At 42.1% G+C, this 27,795-nt stretch overlaps 1 protein-coding gene across 1 annotated transcript in view; it reads right to left on the reverse strand.

Annotated features, from left to right (window-relative positions):
• Window positions 1-27,795, reverse strand: part of PIP4K2A (phosphatidylinositol-5-phosphate 4-kinase type 2 alpha) — a 178,211-nt gene that overhangs the window by 26,892 nt on the left and 123,524 nt on the right. Inside the window, exons 4-6 of the mRNA XM_061126188.1 lie at window positions 26,696-26,848; window positions 12,265-12,411; window positions 7,564-7,602 (exon numbers count right to left, since the gene is read on the reverse strand). Coding sequence (XP_060982171.1) covers window positions 7,564-7,602; window positions 12,265-12,411; window positions 26,696-26,848 — 339 coding nt within the window. The remainder of the gene's footprint in view (window positions 1-7,563; window positions 7,603-12,264; window positions 12,412-26,695; window positions 26,849-27,795) is intronic.

The raw sequence follows: 27,795 nt of genomic DNA on the forward strand, positions 1-27,795 counted from the left end.
AAAAAAATTAGATTCCACATGAGTGATAACACATGGTATTTGTCTTTTTCTTTCTGACTTACTTCACTTACCATAATCTCTAGGTCCATCCACATTGCTGTAAATGGCATTATTTTGGTCTTTTTTATGGCTGAGTAATGTTCCACTGTATATATGTACCACATCTGCTTTATCCAGTCATCTGTGGATGGACATTTAGGTTGATTTCATCTTAGTTACTATAACTAGCACTCCAGTGAACACTGGGGTGCATATATTTTTTTGAATTATGGTTTTCTCTGAATATATGCCAAGGAATGGGATTGCTGGATCATATGGTAGTTCTATTTTTAGTTTTTTAACAAACCTGCATAAAGTTCCTTGTTCATAGTGGTTAAAACAATTTACATTCACAGCAACGGTGCGGGAGGACTCCCTCCTCTACACACCCCCTCCAGCATTTACTGTTTATAGACTTTTCGATGGTGGCCATTCTGACTGGTGTGAGGTGATGCTTCACTATAGTTTTGATTTGCATTTCTCTGATAATTAGTGATGTTGAGCATCTCATCATGTTCTTTTTGGTCATCTGTGTATATCTTCTTTGGAGAAATGTCTATTTACATCTTCTGCCCTGTTTTTGATTTTTTTTTTCTTTTTAATAGAGCTGCATGAGCTGTTTGTATACATTGGCAATTAATCCCTTGTCAGTTACTTTGTTTGCAAGTATTTCCTCCCATTCTGAGGGTTGTCTTTTTGTTTTGTTTATGGTTTCCTTTACTGTGCAAGAGCTTTTAAGTTTAATTAGGTCCCATTTTCATTTTTGTTATTATTATCATTACTCTAGGAGGTGGATCAAAAAATATATTGCTACAATTTATGTCAGAGTGTTCTACCTATGTTTTCCTGTAAGAGTTCCAATCCAAGAATATGGTATACCTGTTTGTATCATCTTAGGTTTCTTTCATCAGTCTTATAGTTTTCAGATTACAGGTCTTTGGCCTCCTTAGGTAGGCTTATTCCTGGGTATTTTATTCTTTTTGATGTTATGGTAAATGGGATTGTTTCCTTAAATTCTGTTCTTTTGTTGACAGTATATAGGATTGCAAGAGATTTCTGTTATTACTTTTGTATCCTGCAACTTGACTGAATTTATTGATGAGCTCTAGTGGTTTTCTGGCAGCATCTTTAGGATTTTCTGTAATATGTTATCTGCAAGCAGTGACAGTTTTTACTTTTTTTCCAATTTGGATTACTTTTCTTTTTTTTTTTCTTCTGATTGCTATGGCTAGGACTTCCAAAACTATGTTGAATAAAAGTGGCAATAGTGGGCATCCTTGTCTTGTTCTTGATCTTGGAATGCTTTCAGCTTTTCACTGTCAAGAATGGTAGCTGTGAGTTTGTCATCAGTTCAGTTGCTTGGTCATGTCCGACTCTTTGCGACCCCATGGACTGCAGCATGCTGGGCTGTCCATCACCAACTCCCAGAGCTTGCTCAAACTCATGTCCATCAAGTCGGTGATGCCATCCAACCATCTCATCCTCGGTCGTCCCCCTCTCCTCCTGCCTTCAATCTTTCCCAGCATCAAGGTCTTTTCAAATGAGTCAGTTCTTCACATTAGGTGACCAAAGAATTGGAGTTTCAGCGTCAGCATCAGTCCTTCCAAAGAATATTCAGGACTGATTTCCTTTAGGATGGACTGGTTGGATCTCCGCTGTCCAAGGGACTCTCAAGAGTCTTCTCCAACACCACAGTTCAAAAGCATCAATTCTTTGGTGCTTAGCTTTCTTTATGGTCCAACTTTCACATCCATACATGACTACTGGAAAAACCACAGCTTTGATTCTACAGAGATCTATCAGTAAAGTAATGTCTCTGCTTTTTAATATGCTGTCTAGGTTGGTCATAGCTTTTCTTTCAAGGAGCAAGCGCCTTTTAATTTCATGGCTGCAGTCACCATCTGCAGTGATTTTGGAGCCCAAGAAAATAAAGTCTGTCAATGTTTCCATTATTTCCCCATCTATTTGCCATGAAGTGATGGGACCAGATGCCATGATCTTAGTTTTCTGAATGTTGAGTTTTAAGCCAGCTTTTTCACTCTCCTCTTTCACTTTCATCAACAGGCTCTTTAGTTCTTCTTCACTTTCTGCCATAAGGGTGGTATCATCTGCATATCTGAGGTTATTGGTATTTCTTCCTATAGTCCTGATTGCAGCTTGTGCATTATCCAGTCTGGCATTTTACATGATATACTCTGCATATAAGTTAAATAAGCAGGGGGACAATATACAGCCTTGACATACTCCTTTCCCAATTTGGAACCAGTCTGTTGTCCCATGTTTAGTTCTAACAGTTGCTTCTTGACATGCATACAGATTTCTCAGGAGGCAGGTAAGGTGGTCTGGTATTCCCATCTCTTTAATTTTCCACCATTTGTTGTGATCCATACAGTCAAAGGCTTTGGCGTAGTCAATAAAGCAGATGTTTTTCTGGACTTCTCTTGCTTTTTCTATGATCCAGTGGATGTCAGCAATTTGATCTCTGGTTCCTCTGCCTTTTCTGATCCAGCTTGAACATCTGGAAGTTCTCAGTTCACGTACTGTTGAAGCTTGGCTTGGAGAATTTTATGCATTACTTTGCTAGTGTGTGAGATGAGTGCAATTGTGCAGTAGTCTGAACACTCTTTGGCTTTGCCTTTCTTTGGGATTCAAGTGAAAACTGACCTTTTCCAGTCCTGTGGCCACTGCTGAGTTTTCCAAATTTTCTGGCATAGTGAATGCAGCACTTTCACAGCATCATCTTTTAGGATTTGAAAAAGCTCAGCTGGAATTCCATCACCTCTTGCGTAGTGATGTAGCTTGTTTTAGTGATGCTTCCTAAGGCCCACTTGACTTCACAATTCAGGATATCTGGCTCTAAGTGAGTGATCACACCATCATCGTTATCTGGGTCATTAAGATTTTTTTTATACAGTTCTTCTGTGTATTCTTGCCGCCTTGTCTTAATATCTTCTGCTTCTGTTAGGTCCATACAGTGCCTGTCCTTTATTGTGTCCATCTTTGCATGAAATGTTCCCTTGGTGAATCTAATTTTCTTGAAGAAATTAGAATTTGTCATATATGGCCTTTATTATATTATGTTAATTTCCATCAATGCCCATTTTAAAATCATAAATGGCTGCTGAATTTTGTCAACAGCTTTTTCTACATCTATTGAGATGATCATATGGTTTTATTCTTCAGTCTTTTAATGTGACGTATCACACCGATTGATTTGGAGATATTGAAGAATCCCTGCATCCTTGGAATAAATCCCACTTGATCATGGTGGATGATCCTTTTAATGTATGGTTGGATTTGGTTTGCTAGTATTCTGTTGAATATTTTTGCATCTATGTTCATCAGTTATACTGGCCTGTAATTTTCTTTTTTTTTTGTGGCATGTTTGGTTTTGGTATCAGAGTGATGGCCTCAGAGAATGGACTTGGAGTGTTCCTTCTGCAATTTTCTGGAAGAGTTTTAGAAAGATAGGTGTTAACTCTTCTCTAAATGTATGTGAAGCTATTTGGCTCTGGATTTTAGTTTGTTGGGAGTTTAAAAATCTGTTTCACAGATCACCAGCCCAGGTTGGATGCATGAGACAAGTGCTCAGGGCTGGTGCACTGGGAAGACCCAGAGGGATGGGATGGAGAGGGAGGTGGGAGGGGGGATCGGGATGGGGAACATATGTAAATCCACGGCTGATTCATGTCAGTGTATGGCAAAAACCACTACAATATTGTAAAGTAATTAGTCTCCAACTAATAAAAATAAATGGAAAAAAAATTAAAAAAAAATAAAAATCTGTTTCAATTTCTATACTTGTGACTGGTCTGCTCATATTTTCTATTTCTTCCTGGTTCAGTCTTGAAAGGTTGTACCTTTCTAAGAATTTGTCCATTTCCTTTAGGCTGTCCATTTTATTGGCATATAAGTTGTCTATGATTCTTTGTATTTCTTATGATTCTTTGTATTTCTGTGATATCAGTTGTAACTTCTCCTTTTTCAGTTTTAGTTTTATTGATTTGAGCCCTTTCCCTTTCTCTTCTTAAAGTTTATCAATTTTGTTTATCTTTTCAAAGAACCAGCTTTCAGTTTCACTGATCTTTTCTATTGTTTTTATTTCTGCTCTGATCTTTATGATTTCTTTTCTTCTTCTAACTTTGGGTTTTATTTGTTCCTCTTTTTCTCATTGTTTTAGGTAAGAGGTTAGGTTGTTTGAGATTTCTCTTGTTTCCTGAGGCAAGATTGAATTACTATAAACTTCCCTGTTAGAACTGCTTTCACTGCATCCTGTAGGTTTTGGATTGTGGTGTTTTTGTTGTCATTTATCTAGAGGTATTTTTTTTATTTCCTCTTTGATTTCTTCAGTGATCCATTGGTTGTTTAGTAATATATCATTTAGCTTCCATGTGTTCATATGTTTTGGTTTTTTTTTTAGCAGTTATTTGCCTGTGTTTGATTTTTAATCTCATAACATTGTGATCAGAGAAGATACCTGATTTCAATTTTTTTTTAGCTTTACCAAGGCTTGACTTGTGGCCCAAGATGTGATCTATCCTGGAGAATATTCCACATGTACTTGAAAAGAAAGTGCATTCTGCTGCTTTCAGACGGCATGTCCTATAAATATCAATTAAGTCTAATGTGTTATTTAAGGCCTGTGTTTTCTTGCTGATTTTCTGTCTGGATGATCTATCTGTCCATTGATGAGAATAGGGTGTTAAAGTCCTCTAGTATTATTGTGTTACTGTCAGTTTCCCCTTATATGGCTATTATGTATATTGAGATGCTCTTATGTTGGGTATACATGTATTTACAATTGTTATATCTTCTTCTTGGATTGATCCCTTGATCATTATGTAGTGTCTTTTCTTGTCTCTTGTGATGATAGTCTTTATTTTAAAGTCTATTTTATGTGATATGAGTATTACTATCTTACCTTTCTTTTTGATTTCCATTTGCATGAAATACCTTTGTCCATTCTCACTTCCAGTCTCTGTGTGTTCCTAGACCTGAAGTGCATCTCTTACAGACAGCATTTGTATGGATATTGTTTTTGTATCCATTCAGCCAGTCTATGTCTTTTGGTGGAATCATTTAATCCATTTACATTTAAGGTAATTATTACTATTTTTAATTTTTGGCTGCACCCTGAAGCATGTGGACCTTAGTTCCCCAACTGGGGATCAAACCTATGTCCCCTGCATTGGAAGGTGGAGCCTTAACCGCTGGACTGCTGGGGAAGTCCCTAAGGTAATATGTATGTTCTTATTTTCAATTTGTTAATAGCTTTGGATTTGTTTTTGTAGGTCTTTTTTCTCCCTTCCCCTTTTGTTCACTTCTGTTATGATTTGATGACTATCTTTAGTGTTGTGTTTGGATTGCTTTTTCTTTTTTTGTGTATCTATTGTAGAGTTTTGGTTTGCAGTCTCCATGAAGTTTTGATATAGCAGTCTACATATAAAAACAAGATTGTTTTAACTTGCTTGTCCCTTAATTTCTAGTGCTGTCCAATATCCTGCATTGTAGCCCTCTCTTCTATAGTTGCTGGTTTTGATATCATATTTGTGTGTGGATGATTTCCTACCTTTACCATATGGTTGCCTTTACTAGTGAGGTTTCTCATTCATAATTTTCCTTTTCTAGTTGCCTTTTCTCTTCTGCCTAGAGATTCCTTTAAGATTTGCTGTAAAGCTCATTTGATGGTGCTGAATTCTCTTAGTTTTTGCTTGTCTGTGAAGTTTTTGATTTCTCTATCAAATCTGAGTGAGAACATTGCTGGATCCCTTCTGGTGTGCAGTTTCTGCTGAAAAATCAGCTGATAACCTTATGGGGGTTCCCTCAGGTGTTAATTGTTGCTTTTCCCTTGATGCTTTTAATATTTTCTCTTTGTAATTTCTGTTGGTTTGGTTACCGTGTGTCTCGGCATGTTTCTCCTTGGGTTTATCTTGTACAGGACTCCCTGTACTTCCTGGGCTTGAGTGAATGTCTCCTGTCTCATGTTAGGCTAGTCCTGCATGACCTTATCAATGCTGCCCTGTCTTTGGTCATCCTTCCCAGGAGGTTCCCAAGCCCCCTTTCCCAGCTGAAGTCCTCTCTGCAGCCTCTCATGCCGACTGGACGTCTGTTCTGGTGCTGAGATGACAATTCCAACTACTCCATCTGCTCCCTTTTCCCACCCACCCCACTGTCCAAACCAGGAACCTAGGAGTTGCCACCCTCCCTCCACATACACTCTCTGGTACCATTCACCTGCCTTGTTCAATCTCTTGAGGCCTGTGGATTCTTCTTCTTAAATCTCTCTCTATCGTCTCTATCTTCTACCACCCCAGGTCAGGCCGCCATCTGTTCTGGGTTGTTTCAGCAGCCTCTCCAGGTGGTCCTGCAAGGTGGCCTCACCTCATCCTCCAGCAAAAGCACCAAGCGCTGCCCGTCTGTGTGCCCTTGCTCACACTGCTCTTTCTTGCCTCTTCCTCTAGCTAACTCCTACCCATCCTTCAGGTTTCCAATCAGCTCTTCCCAGACCACCAAGCCAGATTTAGGTCCCCTTGCTACGTGTTTCCTATCAAAGCACTTATCACTTGATATGGTCAGTTCCTATTTAATGTGTGTGTCGCTTTGTTGGACATGTCTGTGTGGTTCATTATTTTAGCCCCTGAAGCTAGGACAGTAACCACAGATGTTCACAAACTTCTGGATGAATAAGTAAAAGATTTTCAAATCTGTAAAATTTAAACCCAAACTGAATGACGCCAGCCTGAAAGAATTTAATTTAGAAACAAAAACCTTGAGCCCAGCTTCCAAAAGGTTTGGTCAAGAAAAGGCACCTCAGCATGATGAGGAATAGCTGAGATTAGAGAGGCACCGTTCATGTAAACACGTCCCGATTTCGCGCTGCTTAGGTTTAGGCACAGAAAGCCACTTCCCAAATTCTTAACCTGATTCCCGCTGAATCTGTCTAGAGTCCTGCATAATCAACAAAATGTGGTTCAAGTATTACCTAAAGTCCAGTGTCTCAAAGAAAGGTAAGGAGTCTCCTCGTCTGTCCCTAAGTCCTTATACACAAACAATATTCTAATGGGTCTTAACATTTTATAGTTGGAAAGGATGTTTGAAGCTCATTAAGCCAACATTTTACAGGTGAATATGAAGCTCAACACCGTCATTTTACAGGTGAGAAAACGGGGGCTCAGGGAGGCACGGCAGCTGACTCAGGGTCACACCTGGCCTGTCAGCCGTAAAGTGGGGTTAGGACCCAGGTGCCGAGCTGTACCTGTTAGTCTGGATCACGATGATGGCTGTGTTTTCAAGATCATGCTGATGGAAAAATATTTCACCCACACTTCGAACTAATAACTACCTCACTGTTCAACAGCGCAGCTAACCTGAGGGAGAGAACTGGAGGAGAGTGTTCCTCAGGTCGACGACGAGCTTCCTACCATAGCTGAGGGGAAACAGGAATCACAGGGGAGGAGGGGAAGACAGAACTAAGAGGTGCTGGGCCCATGCCGAGGATCAGGGTGAGAGACGCCAGGCACTTACCTTTTCTTTGTCACTTGCTTCCCTGGCCACCGTAGAACCCTGAAACAGAGATGATGAAAATAAGCACGTGCGAGGCACCGGCTTCACGTGAAACGTGCAAACGTCCCGGGGCAGAGCTCCGAGACAGCCGAGCGCAGACTGCCCTGTGCCCTCCCCGAGTGAGGGTGCGTGGCGCCTCTGTAGGGGTCTCTGTCTCCAACCCTTTGCCACCTGTGCCGTCTTTTCCCTGGTTCCTGTCCTCCTGGTGGGAATCAGAAGACCCGCCAGTCACATGAACGATGCCTTTCCAAACGCGGGGTTGGACCACACTCTCCTCCTCACGCCACCGGAGATGGTTGGTTTGAGGGCCTTCAAAGTACAGTGGGCCATCACTTGGCTGCAGCGACCGCTGGGCACCGAGGGCCTATCTCCCACACTGCGTCCTGCAGGTGGGGCACCCTGGCCCCTGACAGCCCGTCTCCCTGGCTCAGGGTTCCTGACAAACTGACCTCCTCACTCACCCTAAGACCCAGTGGGGACTTCCTGGCCCCTTTCACGTTGGAGGTCCCGTCAAACACACATCTACTCGCACCCCTTTGGTGCCTCTAGGGTGAGCACAAAAGGTATAAGCAGAGGAAAACGCGGCTTTGGTTGCAGCAGTTCTACTCTACTGCACTGGTTTTCAAATAATGCCCCCGGTTCTGTGTTGTGACAGACGACCAAGTCTGTCTGAGATGCTGATGGAGTGGCAGGGCTTTAGGGTAGAGTTCAAGGACAGAGACTGTCCTCTGTGAAAGATCTTAATGCAAAAGAAAGATTAGGAAATGCATGGCCAGTAAGTTCCTAACTTTGATAATAATAAACAACAGTGAGCATCCCTTCTCCGTGCTCCTTGGTGACCGTCACAGTGTCTCACACAGCAGCGCCCGTGTTTGCTGAGTAAATGGCTGGGGAAGGATCACGGCCCAGCACCGGACACCCAAACCATGACCAGAGGTCAGTGGCGCGAGCTGCTTACTTGTCAGTTAAATACACACTTACTGGCCTGGAATACTTGCATTCGCCAGTCATTCAGAGAATGTGTATGTGACTTGGGAAATGTTAAAGTAGCTTCTAGATTGGCCACTCTTAATGTTTTTACTCTATGACCAGCTTGCCTTCAAGCAGCTCAGGCACTAGTTAGGACGTGCGTCACCTGTCGTTCACAGATGGAGAGACTCCTCATACGGGGGGAAGGGGCCAGGCCTGAGCCAGGGGCTCCCCGGTGCCAGTTCATCATCATCCCCACGCTCAGTGTTCCCAGGTCTGGTGGATCTAAAAGACCCTGCTGGGCCAGCCCAGGACCATGCTCGAAGCTTCTTGGGGACATGTTGGAGAAGCACAAAGCTGACCCAGCAAGTGAGGATGAACCCTGTGAGGTGTCCCTGAAGGAAAGCCCTCTGGCCAGCCGAGCCCAGCAGCTGTCGCTTGCAGTGGTTTGTTTTCCTTCCTTTATAGGGTCTTGATTTCCGGCCACAATATCTTCCTTTACACACTGACTGCTAATAAACAATGTTCCCTTATTTTAAAAGAAGGGAGGGGTGAATACTCGAGTATTAAATACTTACAATACCTGGCTACTGCGTTTGTAATACCTGAGCAGTTCCTATGCTAATGGGCAAAGGGAGGGAATTATTTTTGTATCTTTAACTAAGTTTTTAGTCTCTGTGTATTTTTTCCCTCCTTACAATATAATTTACTCTGCTTCTGATTCTCAGTGATGCCTCATCTCTATGTAAATGCAGATCATTAGCCTGGAAAAACTCATCCAGATTTAAATTCATTCAGGATTAAAAAAACAAAATTACAGAAGTCAGTCAAAGTCACGAGTTTGAGCCATGAAATGATGCCAGGTGCCCAGGTTCCCTTACGATGACAAGTACTGGTGAGAACAGAGTTTATTCTCTAAGCTAAAAAGGGAGATGAAATCAGGACATCCAAGGTTAAATTAAAACCATAATATCCAGTCTGTAATTAACATCAAGGTATGCTTCCTATATGTCTGCTTGAATGAGGCACTATTTGAAGCACTTCAGGGGATAAAGTGGGACCAGTTGTCTTTAAGAAACTTACTAATAGAATGGATGAGAACGAAAATTCATCCACCTCTTCTTGTATGCATTATGCTGGACGTGACACAAACATATCATATTAATCCTCTCAACAACCCAGCAAGGGAGGTTAAAACCATCTCTGTTCTACAGATGAAGGAACTGTGGCCCCTACAGGTTCAGCATCTCGCACACAGCTAACACACAGTAACACTGGGACATGGGGCTCCTGACGTGGGAGAGTCAGACCAACAGACAGACCTCTAGTACTCAACAGGATGAGCTAGTAACACTTTTAGAGGGCCTTGTGAGAGAGATGGTTCCAAAGAGACCTGCAGGGTTGCTGGGATTTCCAGGGAACAAAACAGCTACGACTTGGAGGTAAGAGCAGACTCGAGGTAAGAGATAAGCCTGGAACATCTCCCCTCCCTTAGACCAACATTTCGCAAAGCATAGTTCAGCACCCAGGGGTGCTGCAAGGTCAAAAGTATCTTTATAATAATGCGGAGACAATCTTTGCCTTGACATTTACACGGATACTGCAAAAACAACCGTGGGGAAAACTGTTGGCAGCTTACACAGATCCAGCAGTGGCACCAAATGGTATTAGTAGAGATATCATACGATATACGAACATCCTCGAGGAAGCAATGGCATCTGTTTTGTTAAATCCTGACCCTGGATGACGTACCTTCTCAATATTCTGTGTAAGGAGTATGCCCAAAGCTCTTTTGTTTATAAAGCAGGTATGTTTAAGGACAGTTATCTTGGTGATGGTTTTGAGTTATGAGCTGAACTAGCCACTTTTTTCCAGAAATCATTTCTACATGAAAGGACAACTGGAACCTGTTTATTCCATTCTGGGCATCTGACAGGCACTTGCTCAAAGAGGAACAAAGTTGCTGGCTCAGCTCTGTGCTGTCATTTCACAGGTAACCCACTGATAAAATTTAAGCTTTCAAGTGAAAATGAAAACTTCAAAAAACTTGTATCCACCACCCTGAGCTTGACAGCTTCTTAATATAGAAAGGCTTTTCTAATGAGGCAGGTGGCGATATTAATGTGGCTTCCTGATACTGTTTAATGAAATGTGTTAGTATTTGGAAGAGCTCATAACTTGGTTAACCCATTGTTCAAAATGACGGAAGCATGATGTATTCAGATCAATGCATGCAGACAGACTGATGGGTTTTAAAAAGTTCACTGATGTGATTTCAGATTCCACATTGTAACTCAGCTTTGAGAAATTAGCACTTGTCAGGCCTAGATGTGCCATCAAAGAAAAACACCCACAAATTTCTGAAAAAGTTATTTTAAAAACCCCTCCCTTTTTCCAGCTACATATTTGTGTAAGGTCTGATTTTTTTCATACACTTCAAGTAACATGCAATAGATGGACAGCAGAAGCAGACGGGATGTCTCCGCTCTCTCACCAAGGCAGACATCACAGAGGTTTGCAAAGATGTAAAACAATGCCACCTGTCCCACTAAACATTTTGATTTGAAAGATACTTTCCATAAAGATATGCTAACATTAATAGTTTTACTATTTTAAAAAAACTAAGTTTAAAATTTTTTCTCATTTCTAACATTAAGTATTAGTATTAACCTACATATGCAGCTTTTGGGGGTCCTCTTTTAAGAGTGTGAAGGAGTCTGAGATAAAAAAATTTGAGACTGACTGATGAAGACCAGAGGTTGGCAGACTTTCTCTGGAAAGGGTCAGAGGGTAAGTGTTTTGCGCTTTGCGGTCCAAAATGGTCTCTATGGTAACTACTCAACTCTGCTATTATAGTGCAACCACACATGATACAGAAACCACAGGCATAGTGGGACTCCAATAAAGCTATTAACAAAAATGGCCAAGTTGAACTTGCCATGCGGGCAGGTCATAGTATGCCAGCCTCTGACCCGGACATTGTCTACATCAGTGACCTCAGAAGTCAGAGCCCCTCACTCCACAATCAGAATTTCCAGTGATCTACCTCCCACTCCAAATCTTTGAAACAACCTGTCCCTCACCTCCTGACACCCTATTCCAAACTGTATCCTTTCCCCATCCTTCGTGTCTTTTCTTCTGTCCACGGCACGGATCAGTTCCTAGCACACCATGTGACTGACTTATCTGTCTTTGCCCACCAGAATGTCAGCTCGTTGAGGGCAGGTTTGGTCCGTTTTGTTCATCACACTGTTCCCAGCACTTAAAAGCAGGGCATGGCATATAGCTGGTGTTCAATACATACTAGCTCAATAAATTAGATGTGGTATCTCTCATAGGTACAATAAGAAAGAAAGAAAGAAAATGAAGTTGCTCAATTGTGTCCAATTCTTTGCAATCCCATCGACTATAGCTTACCAGGTTCCTCCATCTGGGGGATTTTCCTGGCAAGAGTACTGGAGTGGATTGCCATTTCCTTCTCCAGGGGATTTTCCCAACCCAGGGACCAAACGCAGGTCTCCCACATCACAGGTGAATGCTTTACCGTCTAAGCCACCAGATCCTCACTTAACACGAAGTGCACTACTGGTTGCCTAGTGCTTTGAGCTCTGGGTGCCTCTTAAGTGCTCAGCCTGATCAGTTACACACAACATGGATGAACAAGCTTAATGAACAAAAAAATAAAAATCTTACCTTTAAGTCGTATTTCCTATATACAGATAAACGGTGGCTGAACACATTTCTTGTAACAATCACATATATTTCAACTCCATCCACATTAAGCCGGTACATGCCCAGGAACTGGGGAAGAAGGGTGATCCCATGACATTCCACTATATACTGCATAGGAAAGAAAGAAAAAAAGGGGGGAAATGATCCAGTCAAATGCCATTTGTTCAGATATAAAATAACTCCTCTGCCTGTGGTGTTTTACAAAGTGATAGTGGTTTATACAACCATTAATGTCTTATTTACAGAAAATGACCATGTTTATACACCTGAAGACCAGGTCTGAGTGCACCATGCAGACAGATAAGAAAATCTATCTCCAGAGACACTTTTTTCTTAACTTTCCCAACTAATTTGTATATAATGGCACGAGGAGAGAGGACAAGTGACTAGTCCTTTCTATAACTCCTTTAAAGTGAAATCATGGCCTGGGTTCTCCATCTTCCTTCCTAGAAGCCTTGATGATGACTTTACGAGGTTCAGGCAGCATCACCTGGCCACTATGATCAACGCCTTTGATAGTGTTAAAGTCGAGACTATAGAGGAAACTGTGGCGAGAGCTCAGTGTTAGAAGCTGGGAGAGTCAGGCTCTTGGTTTTCTGTTTCCTATTGAGACTCTAATGTTTAAATTGCTACCAGATAGTCTCCCAGAGCAATAGAAATAAAAACAAATGGGAGTTAATTAAACTTACATGCTTTTTGCACAGCCAAGGAAACCATAAACAAAATGAAAACACAACCTATGGAATGGGAGAAAATATTTGCAAACGATGCGATCGACAGGGGCTTAATTTCTAAAATATACAAATAGCACATACAACTCAACAAAATAAACCCAATCGAAAAAAACAGAACACATAAGTAGACATTTCTCCAAAGAAAACACAGATGGCCACCAGGCACATGAAAAGATGCTCAAATCACAAATTATTGTATGTGTGTATGTGCCCAGTCATTTCTGACTCTGCAACCCCATGAATTGTAACAGCCCACCAGGCTCCTCTCTGTCCATGGGATTTCATCCAGGCAAGAATACTGGAGTAGGTTGCCATTTCCTCCTCCAGGGGATCTTCCCAACCTAGGAACTAATCCCACGTATCCTGCATTGGCAGACAGATTCTTTACCACTGACTCCCCACCGGAGGCCCTTCATCCTAAAGTATAAAGAGCATTAAAAAACAACCCATAACATCCAATCTAGGTGTGTTTAAATATAAATTGTAACTGCCATAATAAGGGTGTTTCCTTAAAAAATGAAAAACAGTAAAGAGCACAAACTTTTAAAATTTTTATTCACAATGCTGCATAATGTGATGTAAACTTTTGAACATTTCTTCTTTTCCTTTCTTAGACATATTATTTCAACCTCTCAAGGCCTTATCATGAAAATCCTTGATCACACTTTATTGTTAACTGCACTTATTTTGGGGAAACATTTTAAAGTAAGACTCTGATGCTGGGAAAGATTGAAGGCAGGAGTAGAAGGGGATGACAGAGGATGAGTTAGTTGGATGGCATCACCGACTCCATGGACATGAGGTTTTAGCAAGCTTCAGGAGATGGTGAAGGACAGGGAAGCCTGGTGTGTTGCAGTCCATGGGGTCTCAAAGCATCGGACATGACTGAGCGACTCTGAACAAATCATTTCCACTACTTAAATAACTTCTCTTTAAGTAGAGAGAGTTTTCTACTTAGATTTCTACCTTTTATGTAATATCAACACTGGTTTCTGTGTGTAACTTACAACATTTTATCTTGTAGTTATTCTCACTAAAGATGCAATATTACTTTTAAAAGACACACTACTAAGTACTTTAAATATATGGAAAAATAGAAGGACAAATTTAGAACTCTGACCTCGGAAATAATACATCTGGGTTCAGCTCTGCAAACGGGTCTTTCATAAGTGAAAATCAACTAGAATATAACTGACTTTCACAGTTTTTTAAAATTGTTTTTCAGTATAGTACTAATCTGACATCACTGCCATTTTTGCTACTAAACATTAATTATTAGAGAAATGCAAATCAAAATGACACTGAGGTGCCACCTCATGCTGGTCAGAATGGCCATTACATTAAAAAATCTACAAATAACAAATGGTAGAGAGGCTGTGGAGAAAAGGGAACCCGCCTACACTGTTGGTGGGAACGTAAGTTGGTGAAGTTACTGTGGAAAAGGGTATGGAAGTTCCTCAGAAAACTAAAACTAGAATTAGCACATGATCCAGCAGTCCCACTACGTATTGCGTGTATATCCAGACAAAGACAAAACTATATAATTCATTAAGATACATGCACCCCTGTGTTCACAGCAGCACTATTCACAATAGCCAAGGCATGGAAACAACGTAAATGTCTCTCAACAGATAAATGGATGAAGCTGATGTGGAACGAATATACAGTGGAATATTTACTCAGTCATAAAAAAGAATGAAATAATGCCACTTGCAGCAACATGGATGGACCTAGAGATTATCATACTAAGCAAAGTCAGTCAGAAGGAGAAAGACAAATTCTGTTGATATTGCTTCTTTGTGGAATGTGAAATATAATACAAATCATCTACAAAAGAGCAGACTTGTGGTTGCTGAGTGGGGGGATGGATAGAGGAAGGAAAGAATCGTAGTTTGGGATTACTAAATGCAAACTATTACATATAAGATGGATAAACAAGGTCCTGCTGTATAGCACGGGGAACTATATTTGATATTCTGTGACAAACTATAATGGAAAAGAATGTGAAAAAATATATATATGGGCTTCCCTGGTGGCCCAATGGTAAAGAATTCAACTGCCAATCAGGAGACACAGGAGGCTCAGTTTCAAGATTTTATGTGTGTGTGTGTGTATATATATATATATATATACATATATATATTCATATGTAAATCAACTTTACTTCAATAAAATTTAAAAAATAATTTATGAAAAAAATTAATACTTTTTGGATATGTTAAAATGATTACCTTGTAGATTTACAAGTGACATTGAATAAAAAATTCATGTCAGTGAAAGAAATAATAAATTGCCCACCAGAGCAGTGGTGTGAAGCTCTACAGACAGATGGACACACTCTGGCCCCACATTGGATTCATCACTGGACAAGTCAGTCCCAGCACTGACACCATTTTCAAGAGAGTTGCAAAAACACAACATGTGTCTATCACTCTTCAATGACCATACTCTAAATGGCCACCAGATGGAGACACTTTTCAAAAGACATCCTTACAAACTGGGTCCCACTGTAATTTCCAAAGTTAGGTTTTCCTTTCTTTAAAATGAGCGGGAAAGAACATTTAAAAAAGGTTCTTTTATGCCTGTGACATGTGTGAAATCACTAGAATAACTTAGCATCAATTGTACCTACTTGTAAAAATTGTACTTACTGTGCCTGTTTACAGACAGATGGCTGGAAGAATAGTCACCATGGTAATGGTGACATTTAAGGTAACTCCTTCATTTAAAAAAAAAACATTCCTCAAATTTTTCAGTTGTACAATGCACTTTTATAAAAGTAAGTAATCAGAATGCCCTGTCACACACTTTAGTGGTAGACACTGCAATAATCAACTCTGATAATAAGAAGCCATCTTAAGACTTTTTTTTAAAGCCTTTAATTTTTATCATTAAAGAAAAGAAGTACAGCATCAGTGTAGGAGTTTGATTTTTCCTACCCAAAGTTCAGAAGATTTTAAAGATGCTTCTGCCCTTAAAAAAAAAAACTTACCATAATTGAGCTACATATTTCAATACGATGGCTTTTTCTGAGTAGAGTTTCACCCCCAACTTGTTCTTAATCTGAAGTCAGATGAGAGGAAACTTTTCTATTTCTCGCCTTTCAAAAAACAATAAACTTGAGTTTTGCTAATACAAAACAGGTGGTAAAGAGCTCTTGGCTGAAAGGAAGATTTCTCACGTCTGATGTAAAGACATAAAAGGAGTGGTTGTCTGGTGCCTCTGAAGAGGGCTGGCTGGCTGGGCCTTGGCCGCATGGAGGCGGAGGGAGTCTAGCCACATAAGTTCAGCAGGAAGGATGGAGGTTCTGGAGCCAGAGAGATGATATGCAGGGGCATCACGGTGCCTCCATTTACCAGCAGTGGGATCTTGGGCAGCTTACTAAACCACCCTATGTTTCAATGTCATTTTCTAGAAAACAAGCACCGTAATTCCTACCAAGAAGGTTAGGGTGAGGATTACAGGTAGCAGGGTGTCAGCACACCTCACACAATGCCTGTGTTCTGTGCTGCTCTTTCTCCTACCCGAGAGGACGGTGATCGCGGTTACTCTTTACATGCAGAACTCTGGTAAGGAATCTCAATGTCAGCCCGTCTCCTCTGTGCTCCAGACTGACTCGCAGACGTGAGCTGAGATCTACCCAGAGGGAGCCTCTGCAGAGGTGATCTGAGGGCCCACGCGACTTGCCCCCTGCCCTGGGGGGCACACAGGCTTCAGTCTGGCCATTCAACTCCCTCCCCCTGCACCCCACGCCTTGTGCTGCTCTGCTCAGTTTAGTGTCATCATGGCCTATCTTTTAAAATTCCTGCTGGCAGAACACGTCTCTTTGATCCAAATCTCTGTACAGAGCCACAGAATGCCCAGATCAGCATAGATACCACTATCTGTACTGACGAATGTGAAAGGCACCTGACTACTACACGGGAAATCACTGGTGCGCTTCCCCCCCAACCCCCACCCCAGGGAGAAACACACGGACACGTTATATTCTGCAACTCCTCTATCTTTAAGATTAAATAAAACATATTTAAAACATAGATCAAATTTGATTCACCTTATCAGCAAGTTTCTACATATTCTTATACTCAAAAGCAAGGCTCACCTATGAGGCTTCATTGAACACCTTGCAACACAGATTTAAAAAACTTAAAACCCCTGAGTTTATAATCATGTACAAAACCACAACCCCAGAAAGCCTATCATGTTAGATTCCAGTACTGACAAGCAGCAGTTGGCCCCAAAGGTTTAGAAAGCACTCCCACACCAAACTGCAGGAGCGAAAACCTCCCCCATGAATTGAGTTTCTGGGTGGGAGCCCTGGGAAAAGAAGACCCTGTTTCATTTCAGTGGAGGACGTCCCACTGGGTCTGTGAGCACCTGGGCTGGCGGCCCACAGAAGTGGAGCGTGAGGGTCACTGCACGTGGGAGCTGACGCAGGGAGGCCCAGATAGTAATCCCCTTGGGTTCTCCACCTGCGGACCCACTAAGCGCTGTGCACACACCCTAACACCAGTGGGCACGTCTCAGAGGGCTCCCCCACCCCACCAACTCCTGGAGGTTATCCCACATCTAGGGAGACTGCAAACACAGGGCCACAATCACACTGCTTGAGCCTTCCTGGGCCAGCACCATGAGCACTAGCTGTGTGACCTTTGGGAATTAGTCGACCTCTCTGTGTCTCTGCGTTTGGAGAAGAGGCGCAATAACAGTACTTAGAGGGCAGGGGCTTTGTGAAGGGTGTGAAGATCAGGGAAACGGAGCTGGGGGGACAGCGCTGACTCAAGCAGGAGCCAAAGTAAATCAAGACCCTGGGGTGAGGGGTGGGAGAGGCAGGCAGGCAGGAAAGGGTGAGGGAGGCAGGCCTCACCTGATGTGTGCTGACGTGCTCCCTGAGAAGTGGGTTCTATTTAAATGCGGGCTAGGAACTGCCCATTTAAAGCACATCTCCACAGAACAGACTTTCCAAAAATGAATAGTGTTTATGTGTGTGCATCTTTTAATATAAAGTATGATAATACTTTCGTAAATACAGAAGACACTAAAAGTTATAATTCTCACTTATGTTGCTTTTAGGATCAGAACTCCGAGCACTTCCCCTTCAAAAGCTTAATCACTGACAAATTAACAAAAGAACCTGTAAATAAATGCTTCAGAAATTATTTGAAAAATGTGTACTGGGGCACTACAGTCTCATGATGGCTTTTTTTTTTTTTTGGTATGAGCACCCCTTATTTTAATAGTTAAAAACAGCCTCAGCATCTATTAATTTCTTTCTAACATTGCTGATCCGATCACAAGACAACCTAATGATGAATCTTTGCTGCCTCCCTTTTACATGCTTAGTTTCCAATTCTTGTTGGAAGAATGGAGAAATAGGGACTACAAGCATGGACAAACAGTGACTTAATCCCGAGGCTCACTCTTTAAAAAGGTGTAGAGGAATTCTCTGCTGGTTCAGTGGTTGGGACTTGGTGCTCCCACTGCCGGGGCCCGGTCTGGATCCTTGGTCGGGGAACTAAGATCCCACAAGCCTCGCAGCACAGCCCAAGCCAAAAAATAATAGAAAGGGGAGGATATTTCTTTCACTTTCCATCAGCGTCCTGACGTGGCCACAAGGCAGTCCTTCCTCACGGGCAGAGGACAGTGTTCCCTATCTGCCACTTTAATATCTCAGTTGACTTCTGACAGGCGCTGTGCCCTAGTGCTGCCCGGGAGACTCTTCTCTAGGGGTCAGGTGAGTCTGTGGACGTCTGTCCTCTGCCACTCTGAGGCCCCAAGGGACGTAAGAGGACACTAATGGGCCAAACACAGCAGCACTGGTCATCCTCGTGAGGACCAGGAATTGAGGGCACCCACAGACAGAGGGATGAGTCCTTTCGGGAGAGGACCAGCCGTGAACACACAAGCCTGCAGAGCCTTCCTTTCCGTGGCGCCTCAGCTCCCGCCCTTTCCCAGAGGCCCTCCTACCTGTGGCCCAAAGCCGGCCGGTTATCTCCACCACTCGGTCCCTAGGGCACATTCTCTCCTATCCTTCAGGGAAGGTCTTGTCTGGCACCTGAACTGACAGATGTTTGCAGTTCAGCCCGGACACTGACCTTCTAAATAACGTACGGAACAGTCCCAATTTTTTAAAAAACTGACCCTGATCATTGTTTATTATTCTTATGCTTCCTGTGTAGAACTAAAACCATCACCAAGTATTCTTGGAGTCAGTGTCCATATTCTCTGTTAAACTCGCTGCATTACCTACGTTTGCATTTTAAAAATACTGTTTTTTATTAAGTATTTTTCACTTTAGCATTTTCATAGCTGGATGCCTCGTGTCACCTCGGGCTGTAACTTTTCATGCTGTGACTTTGGTTTTTTTCAAGAGTGTTTCTCAGACACTTGTATTTGCTGGCAATGTTCATCTATAACCCATAGAGTTTTTACTTTTTTCTGTCTTCTCTTAAAACAGTCTTCTTTTATATGACTCCTTGGTGTCAACAATAGAGGCAGATTTTACCTCTTCATTAGTCTCCCCTAGAACTTTTTTTCTGTACAGCAGCTTGTCAGAACTATAATGATAAACTGACATGGTGAAATTGGAATTTTAAAAACATATAAAACGCAACAGCCACAGGATCTCAGCTTCCTTTGCTCTTGGGTACTCAACAAGAATAACAAGTCTTATGAATCCCCCGGTCTGTTGCTTTTTCTTATGCAAAATGAAATGCCATTAAAAGATTCACAGCTGACTGAAGGTTTCAGCAGAGAGGATTCTAAGTGATGTACTGGAATGGATAAATATTTATATCTCTGCATGAGAGTGTGAACCTGGGCTCCAGTTCTTGAAAATTGCTGTTATTATCATGTTTCACTCTTTTTTTTTTTTTTTTTAGGGGCTTGAAGTGACAATTTAATATAGCATCAAATTAATACTTCAATGTAAAGTCTTGCTTCAGTTAATGTTTTTGAAAGGTTAAATTATCTGTAATTCTTATTGTGCCTCTGCCTGTGTTTAGAGATCACTTCAATAATGTTCTTTACATGAGGCCAGGGCAGAGGAGTGGGGAGGGAAGGAGAGAGAAAGAAAGGAAGGAAGGGAGGGAGGGAAGGAAGAAAAAAACAGCCTGAAACTAAGGATTGGTTTGTTTCAGAAGAACCAAACAAATAAATAATCCAAATATTTCTTGAGTTGATATTTTGGGAGAATGGTCTATGTCAGTTACTATATTTTGGTTTCAAGAGTCATAAAAGAATGTTAGGATGACTCCATTTAATCTAATGTAAGTACAAAATTTTACTGCTTTTCTTAAACTTAATAAAAATCAGGCTTAAAGGGAATAAACATTTCTCTGCAGTATTTACAAACATTCTTAGTACTGATATATTGCAGAATATACCTACATGCCAACACTGGTGCTCCGAACTCAGTTTATTATGCTATTATAAATACCCATACATAACATCATCATGAGAGATGAAATGACTTTGTGAAAAAACAAACAAACAAACAAACAAACACCTTATCAGGGAATTCCCTGGTGGGCCAATAGTTAGAACTCTGAGCTTTCACTGCTGAGGGCTCAGGTTGGGGAGCTAAGTTACAAGCCAGTCGATGTGTCCAAAAAACCAAAACAACTAAAAGCAAACACCTTACCATAAGTGGAGTTGGTGTTTACTCAGTGACTACAACTGAAATAGAGAAGGGTGGTCCCAAGCATCACGGTGCGATGCGCTCTGGAGGCCGGGCTGTCCGGCTGTGGAGTGTGGTCAGCGGGCTTCAGGTGGCAGCTCCTCCTGGGTCCGCCTTCCTGTTTCTTGGGCCCAACACAGCAGTGCTGGGCGGAGGGCCCTGAAGGGCCCCACCGGTTGGCTGTGGCCTGTAGGGCCTGCCTGGCAGCCTGCCCTCCTACTCCGCCCAATCCAACTCCTTTCCTCTCCCTGTTCCGGAGTCCCTCTCTCATCAGTATCCTGACCTCACACTCTGCAGGGCCTTCTGCTCCGGTCAGTCACTCCTGAGAGCCAGCAGACACAAGAGACCGCAAACTCAGGACCCCAGGAATGGCAGAGGTTAGGACTACTGGAAATAGAACTGGAAGACTTATGTATAATAGTATTTGAAGAAATAAAAGGACACAATTTCAGAAATGAGTATACAATGAAAAATGATCAAGAGTGCACAGGTGGATTTTTTAATACGGAACTTCTAGAAGAAAAAATACAATCTTTGAAATAAAAAAAATCACTGGATAGGGGAGACCACGGATTAAAACAATTGATGAGAGAATGAGGAGTGGGCAACACAGCTGAGGAATTAACCCCAAATTGAGCAGAGATGTTTGGAGATGGAAAAGGGAAAAGGAAAAGTGAGAGCCGTGGAGACCAGAATGAGAATGTCCAGTCCATAGACATTGGAGAGAGGTGGGCAGACAGGCCATATTCAAACACAAAAGAGCAACGGGATTTCCAGAAACTGGAGATCACGTGCTGCAGGAAACGCGTGCCAGCGAGTGGGCCGTGCAGCTGCTGGAGCCTGGGGGCAGACAGCGGTGCCCCGTCTGCAGAGTGGAGCTGGAGAGGCGCTCCGTGAGCCACAGGGACCCCTCCTGGCGTGCCTGAGAGTGTGGGCCGCTCCTGAAGACACAGGCTCTGCTGCTACTTGCTGTGAATCTCACAGTTCCAGCTGCTCACACGTAAAACTTGACTGTGCTTTTCACATTTCCATCGGCCTCTCCTCCACAGAGAACAAAAGGAACCAATGAGCAGACTCGGAATGTTTCTCCTGCTCCAGGAGGTGGGGCCTGCACTGCCATTGACAGGGGCTCCATCAGCATCACCCGAGAGCCCGTGACATGCAGCGTCTCAGGTCCACCCCCATCTACTGAGTCAGAACGTGAACTCTCACAAGCTGTGCGAGCTTCTATCTCCAATCAGTAATTTGGGAAGCGCTGATGGAGGGTCTAACTTCTCTTTTGGCACCACACCCTTAATTTTTTAAGTTTTAACTTTTGGCTTTCTTGGGCCTGTTTTCTCAGTTTCTCTCTGTGGCCAACACCACTGTCCTTCGTGGGAGGATAGAAAGATGTATTCCAAGGAAGATCCAAAAAAGTCAAGCAGTCACCCCCTTATCCTATCCTGAAACTTGACGTACTAAGTAGCTTTTCCAACAATGATTCCAGAGTTTTAGGCATAACTTCTAGATTCGGCTCAAGTTACCAACAGTCTCCCGGATAACAAAAGTTAAGAAAGGATTTTTAGGTTACTTGGTCAATTTGTCAGTTCAGTCACTTTGAAATAAAAAAACAAATTTAAACCCTACATTTCAAAAACATAAAAGATATTCTTAATGCTGTTTTCATAGGCATTTCTTGATTATCTACCTTGGAACGTGTTCCCGGCTCTAAAATTTTTAAAATTTTACTGACACTGACTCCATTTTAATTAAAGCTGAAGAAGCTACATGATTCCAAAACTTCCAATGGATTTAGATCAGTTAAAAAAAAAATCAGTCAACGCAGGAGAAATAAGACATTCAAGAAGGTTCTTGACCATTTTTTTCCTTTTTGAATGCTGCAACATTGCTTAGCTAACCAGTCAATAATCATCATCTATAAGACCCGAGTTTGTCCTAACCGGACAGAAATCTAAAGATTACACCAAAACACTAGGTTATTTTCCCAACTATAAAAAAGAGAAAAAAACAAAAGAAAAGGAACATAAAGGTTTGCTCTGCTTAATATAAATTTTCCATTGGTCTGAAAGATGATGCTGTGTTTTCTTAGCACACAGTGAAAATCAGGGTGGGATCTGGGCAGCAGATAAAAACTATGGCAGGATGCTGGAGCCTGGAAGAAATCTAACTTCTTAGAGTTTGGATCTTCAAATTTTTCTGCATCTGTGCCACACTCTACCAGAAACCAGGCCCCCTAGTGGATTGAATGATTTCAACACTGGGACACTGGCGACTGAGTATGTGCAAGAGAAGTACTTAAAGATCTTATTCGATCATTTACACAGCACTTGTTATTTACCAGACACTGTCCTGAGCAGGTTATAAATATCAATCCCCCTAATTAGCACAACACCAGATGAAGGAGAGTGCTGCTGCTAGGTCATTTCAGTCGTATCTGACTCTTTGCGGCCCTATGGAGACTTGCCCACCAGCCTCCTCTGTCCATGGAATTCTCCAGGCAAGAGTACTGGAGTGGGTTGCCATGCCCTTCTCCAGGGATCTTCCTGACCCAGGGATCGAACCTGAGTCTCTTTAAGTCTTCCTGCACTGCAGGCAAATTCTTCACCACTAGCACCACCTGGGAAGCCCATACAACACAGGATGGAGGAGACACTACCATCCAAATTTTAAGGACAGAGAAGCGGGTACAGAGAGGTAGGTAACTTGCCCAAGGTCATGCAGCAGGTCGGGGGCAAAGCAGTCAGCTCCAGAGTTCACCTTCTGAACCACCTGCCGCATGGGCACTGCTGGTGAGGCTGGCTCATCAGAAAATCAGGAGGAATTTCTTTCAACACCTCGCACTGTGCTACTCCTTCAGAGGTTGGCCTTAGGGTAGTTTTAAGCTTCCAGAATACAGCTGCACCTCCGGATATATTTTACTTAAACTCAAAAAAAGAGCAATGAAAGAAAAGAAAAAAAGAAGAGCCACAGAATAACCAACGCTGTCAGAAAGCCCATCCAATGTACTCCGTAGGAGCTGCCCTCTCTGAGAGCCTGTCCTGTCTATTGATAACAGGATTTGAACAAGCCTAATGACTTGTCTAGACCAGACTGCTGGTTCAGAAGCACATTAGAAGGTAAAAGCAATAAAAAGCAAGGAAATAAGAAATGACAGTCCCCACCGAAGTAAGAAAAAAAATTCTGACTAGTGGTAAATCCTAAAAGTAGTCTAGGCCACCTTACCTCCTTTATGGAATTATGTCAAGAGTAAATACATAGCACAGGGAATATAGTCAATAATATTATAAAAACTTGTGTGGTACATAACTTATAAAAATATCACAGCACTATGCCATACACCTGAAACTAATCCAATATTGTAAGTCAACCATACTTCAATAAGAAAAAGAGTGAATGCATGCACAAAGGAATGAATGAATGAAATGCAGATGGAGAAACTGAGGTTCATAGATCCCTGAATTAGCCAGTTTGTGATCAGCTATGACCTAGGTCTCCTGACCTTCCACCTACTGTCCTTTAAACAAATTTTATTAGCAGTGGTGATTCTCAGTCACGAAGACCCTCTATTTATTTAAAGACTGTTTTCTTCCAGTTTTACTGAGATGTGATTGACATACGGCACTGTACAAGTTCAAGGTGTACAGCATAATGATTTGACTCACATACATCAAGAAATGATTATCACAGTTTAGTGAACATCCATCATTCATACAGTTACAAAAGAAAAGAAAAATTTTTTCCTTGTGATGAGAACTCTTAAGATTTACTCCCTAACAACTTTCATATATAACATACAGTGGTGTTAATTATATTATCATATTATACATTACAGCCCTAGTATTTACCTTGTAACTGGAATCTGTACTTTTTTGACTGCCTTCATCCAATTCCCCCGCCTCTGGTAGCCTCATATCTGATCCCTTTTTCTATGAGTGTCTTTGTTTTTAAAGAATAATCGACCCACAACACTCTGTTTTAACGTTAGCACTAAGACCCTTTCATTATATTTTAAATATGTTTTGTGCTTCCCTGGTGGGCCGCTGGTTAAGAATCCACCTGTTAATGCAGGGAACAGGGGGCAAATAAGCCTGTGCACCACAAGTGCTGAAGCCTGCATGCCTAGAGCTCCACAAAAAGAGAAGCCACAACAGGTAGAAGCTGGTGCACCGCAACTAGAGAAAGCCCGTGTGTGGCAATGAAGACCCAGCACAGCCAAAAGTAAAAATAAAAGACTTTTTACAAGAGGAAAAACATAGATGATGAAGAAATGAGAAATGAGCTTTTTCTGGATAAAGAACATACTACAAAAATAGCCGTTTTGTAGCAGTGAAGTGAAAGGAAATATTTAGGGCTGTGACAGCCCCTGGAGCATGTTAATAGACTTATATTTTGGTCCCCAATGCATTTTATGTAGTACAGCTGATATGTCAAATCTGCACGTTCATTACAGTAACCACCCCAGAGGAAATCTTTCAAACTGTGACTTCTATAAAAGTCAAAAAATTCTGAACTCAGAGATGTCATCGAGAAGTTGGTATCTGAATTGCATGTCACACTGCATTTGAACAGTCTCACTTATCATAATAATATGTTTTCATCGGTCACTGAGGTACCATACTGCTTTGAAAGTTCTGAGACAATTTAAAGAAAGTAGAAAAAGATGCACCAGCATGACAGTAAGTTCCAGCGGGGGTGACTGGTTAAGAGCTGCATCCTCGAATTCCATCCACTCAGAAGCCAATGCCTGAGTGTCTACCCTTATACGTACTAACCCCAGCACTTTAAAATTTCCTTCATAATTGGCAATGGCGCAAGTATTGTAGAATGGATTTCAAAAGGAATCAGTGTTATAAAGATTGAATAGATGTTAAATGAATTTAGAGGCTGACTAATGTTCTTAAAAATACAAATCAGGGGAGCTCCAAGTTTCCAGAAACAGGAGGTAGGGAGCTTCAAGAGTTTCACTGACCTCACTCGGAGCAAAATGCAGTCGATCACATTTGAGCAGAGTAAGCAACTGGCAAGAAACAATTTCTGACGTTGGAGCAGAAAGCGGGACCATAGAGGAAGGAAGCTGACTTTCACAGACGCTCAGCGCCCACAGATCCAACCAAGCAGCACCTTTGAAGAAGTCACTTTGCGAGGCTGGTACTTGATGCGATGATATAAACACTTTTGAGGCGTCTTTTGGTTAACAGCAGCCGTATGTGTGTGTGCCTGTGTGGGTATGTGCTGCAGTGTGTGGTTTAAACACCAGTTCTCAAGGTGACTGCTTCGAAAATGCCACCAACAGTGCCATATTCACGCCCTAAGACTACACTTCCTCACGGTGACATAGTTGTGACTGGTCACGGCTGCAGAACTTGGCGATGCTGTGACCACCACCACTTACGGAGGGCTTAGAGTACAGCGGCAAGTGTGCTCTGCGGGCACCTGTGCTGGATTTATCAAGAAAGAGAGCAGTGGGGGGCCCATGGTAGAAAGAGATGGACGTTCCCCAGGACAGTTCATTCTACTCCCAGGAGATTACGAAGGGACAATGCTGAGGGCTCTGAAAAGGAGGTTGTAAGTAGACAGACACCCGTTTTCTAAAATCAGAGACTTTTCTCAAAAGGTGTAATTGGTTAAATACTCAGGGGTCAACACCTCACTGCCGGCAGCATGTGCGAAATAACTTCCAAAATGTTGCCAACCCTTAAGCTCAGTGATTTTAAAATCAGAATGGGAATCGTCGAAACTACTGTACAGAAGGGTGTTTAGATTAGAAGTGTTACATATATAACTAACAATCTACCATTCCTAAATGTTAACTGTCTGTAATCTGGACACAATAATTTTTACAAACACAGCTAGAGGGAATTTTTGCGTCAAATGTGTTCTCGTCATGACCTAACTATATATTTAAATCTTGGGCCTTGATGATAATTCATTACGAATGTTGACCATCTCAGAGTTTCAAATAAAAATAAAGAAACATTACCTGGTGGTATTTCTTCAGGATGTTGTGCATTTCGGCCACATCTTCACTCGTGATGGTCTTGATGATATACCTCTTGTCATAGGACGTGTGGAATCTCGCTCCACTGCGGGCCTGGGAGTCATTGGGAAGAGGTGCACTCCGGGTCAGGGAATTCTTCCCGTGGACGATGGGGGAGGAAGGAAGAGAACCAGTTAAAGGCCAGTTTCCAGGTCATTTGTTGTCACAAGTTTTCAAAAACATATGTGTTTGCATTGCTATATTGAAAATCAGTAACTAACAAGGACCTACTTGATAGCACAGGGAACTCGCTCAGTATTACGTGACAGCCTAGATGGGAGGGGGACTTGGGGACACGTATATGTATGGCTGAGCTCCTTCCCTGTCATAACTGTCGTAACATTGTTAATCGGCTATACCCCACTACAAAATAAAAAGTTTTAAAAAAGAACAAAATCTGTGTTTGGAAGAAGTTGATAAAGAGAAGGACATTTTCTATTCATTGTAACACAAATGGCAAGTCCTTCAAATGAAATGAATATAGTGACTCTAATGTCTAGAATTATAATCAAAGTTGCTCTGTTTACCTTGTTCTTTTGAGTTGAACAAGAGCTCAGGTTTCCTTCTGAATAAAGTTAGGTTCCAGCCATGGGAGGACATTTTACATTCACTGAGTGTTTCCTTATACAACAGGTATTCTGCCAAGAGTTAGGCACAGAGCACTTCTCCCAACTCAGTAATTGTTCCATAGGAATGTTATCAATTTATATCACTGTTGTTTTACACATGAGGAGATGGGGATCAGAGATGTAAAATAACTGAGCCATGGTCACACAGCTTTAGCAAGCAGAAGATCCAGAATTCCATCTGCAGTGTGGCTGGCACCGAACCCAAGTTCTTAACTAGTCAACTACTCGAGTAGGAAATGACTCAATTAGTAAACCCTGGGGTCTGTGGCTGCCCTGGGAGGGCCTGGCCTGGGCAGGTGTGCTCTAGCACAGCTCTAGGAGATTCTGACCTGGTCTACCCCCAACCCCACTTCAGTCATTGTTGAGGGCAGTTCATCTCCTGGAGGGGATGAGGGGCTGCTGTGAACAGGGGCT

Source organism: Dama dama, chromosome 23 (genome assembly GCF_033118175.1).
Source record: "Dama dama isolate Ldn47 chromosome 23, ASM3311817v1, whole genome shotgun sequence".
Lineage (NCBI taxonomy): Eukaryota > Metazoa > Chordata > Mammalia > Artiodactyla > Cervidae > Dama > Dama dama.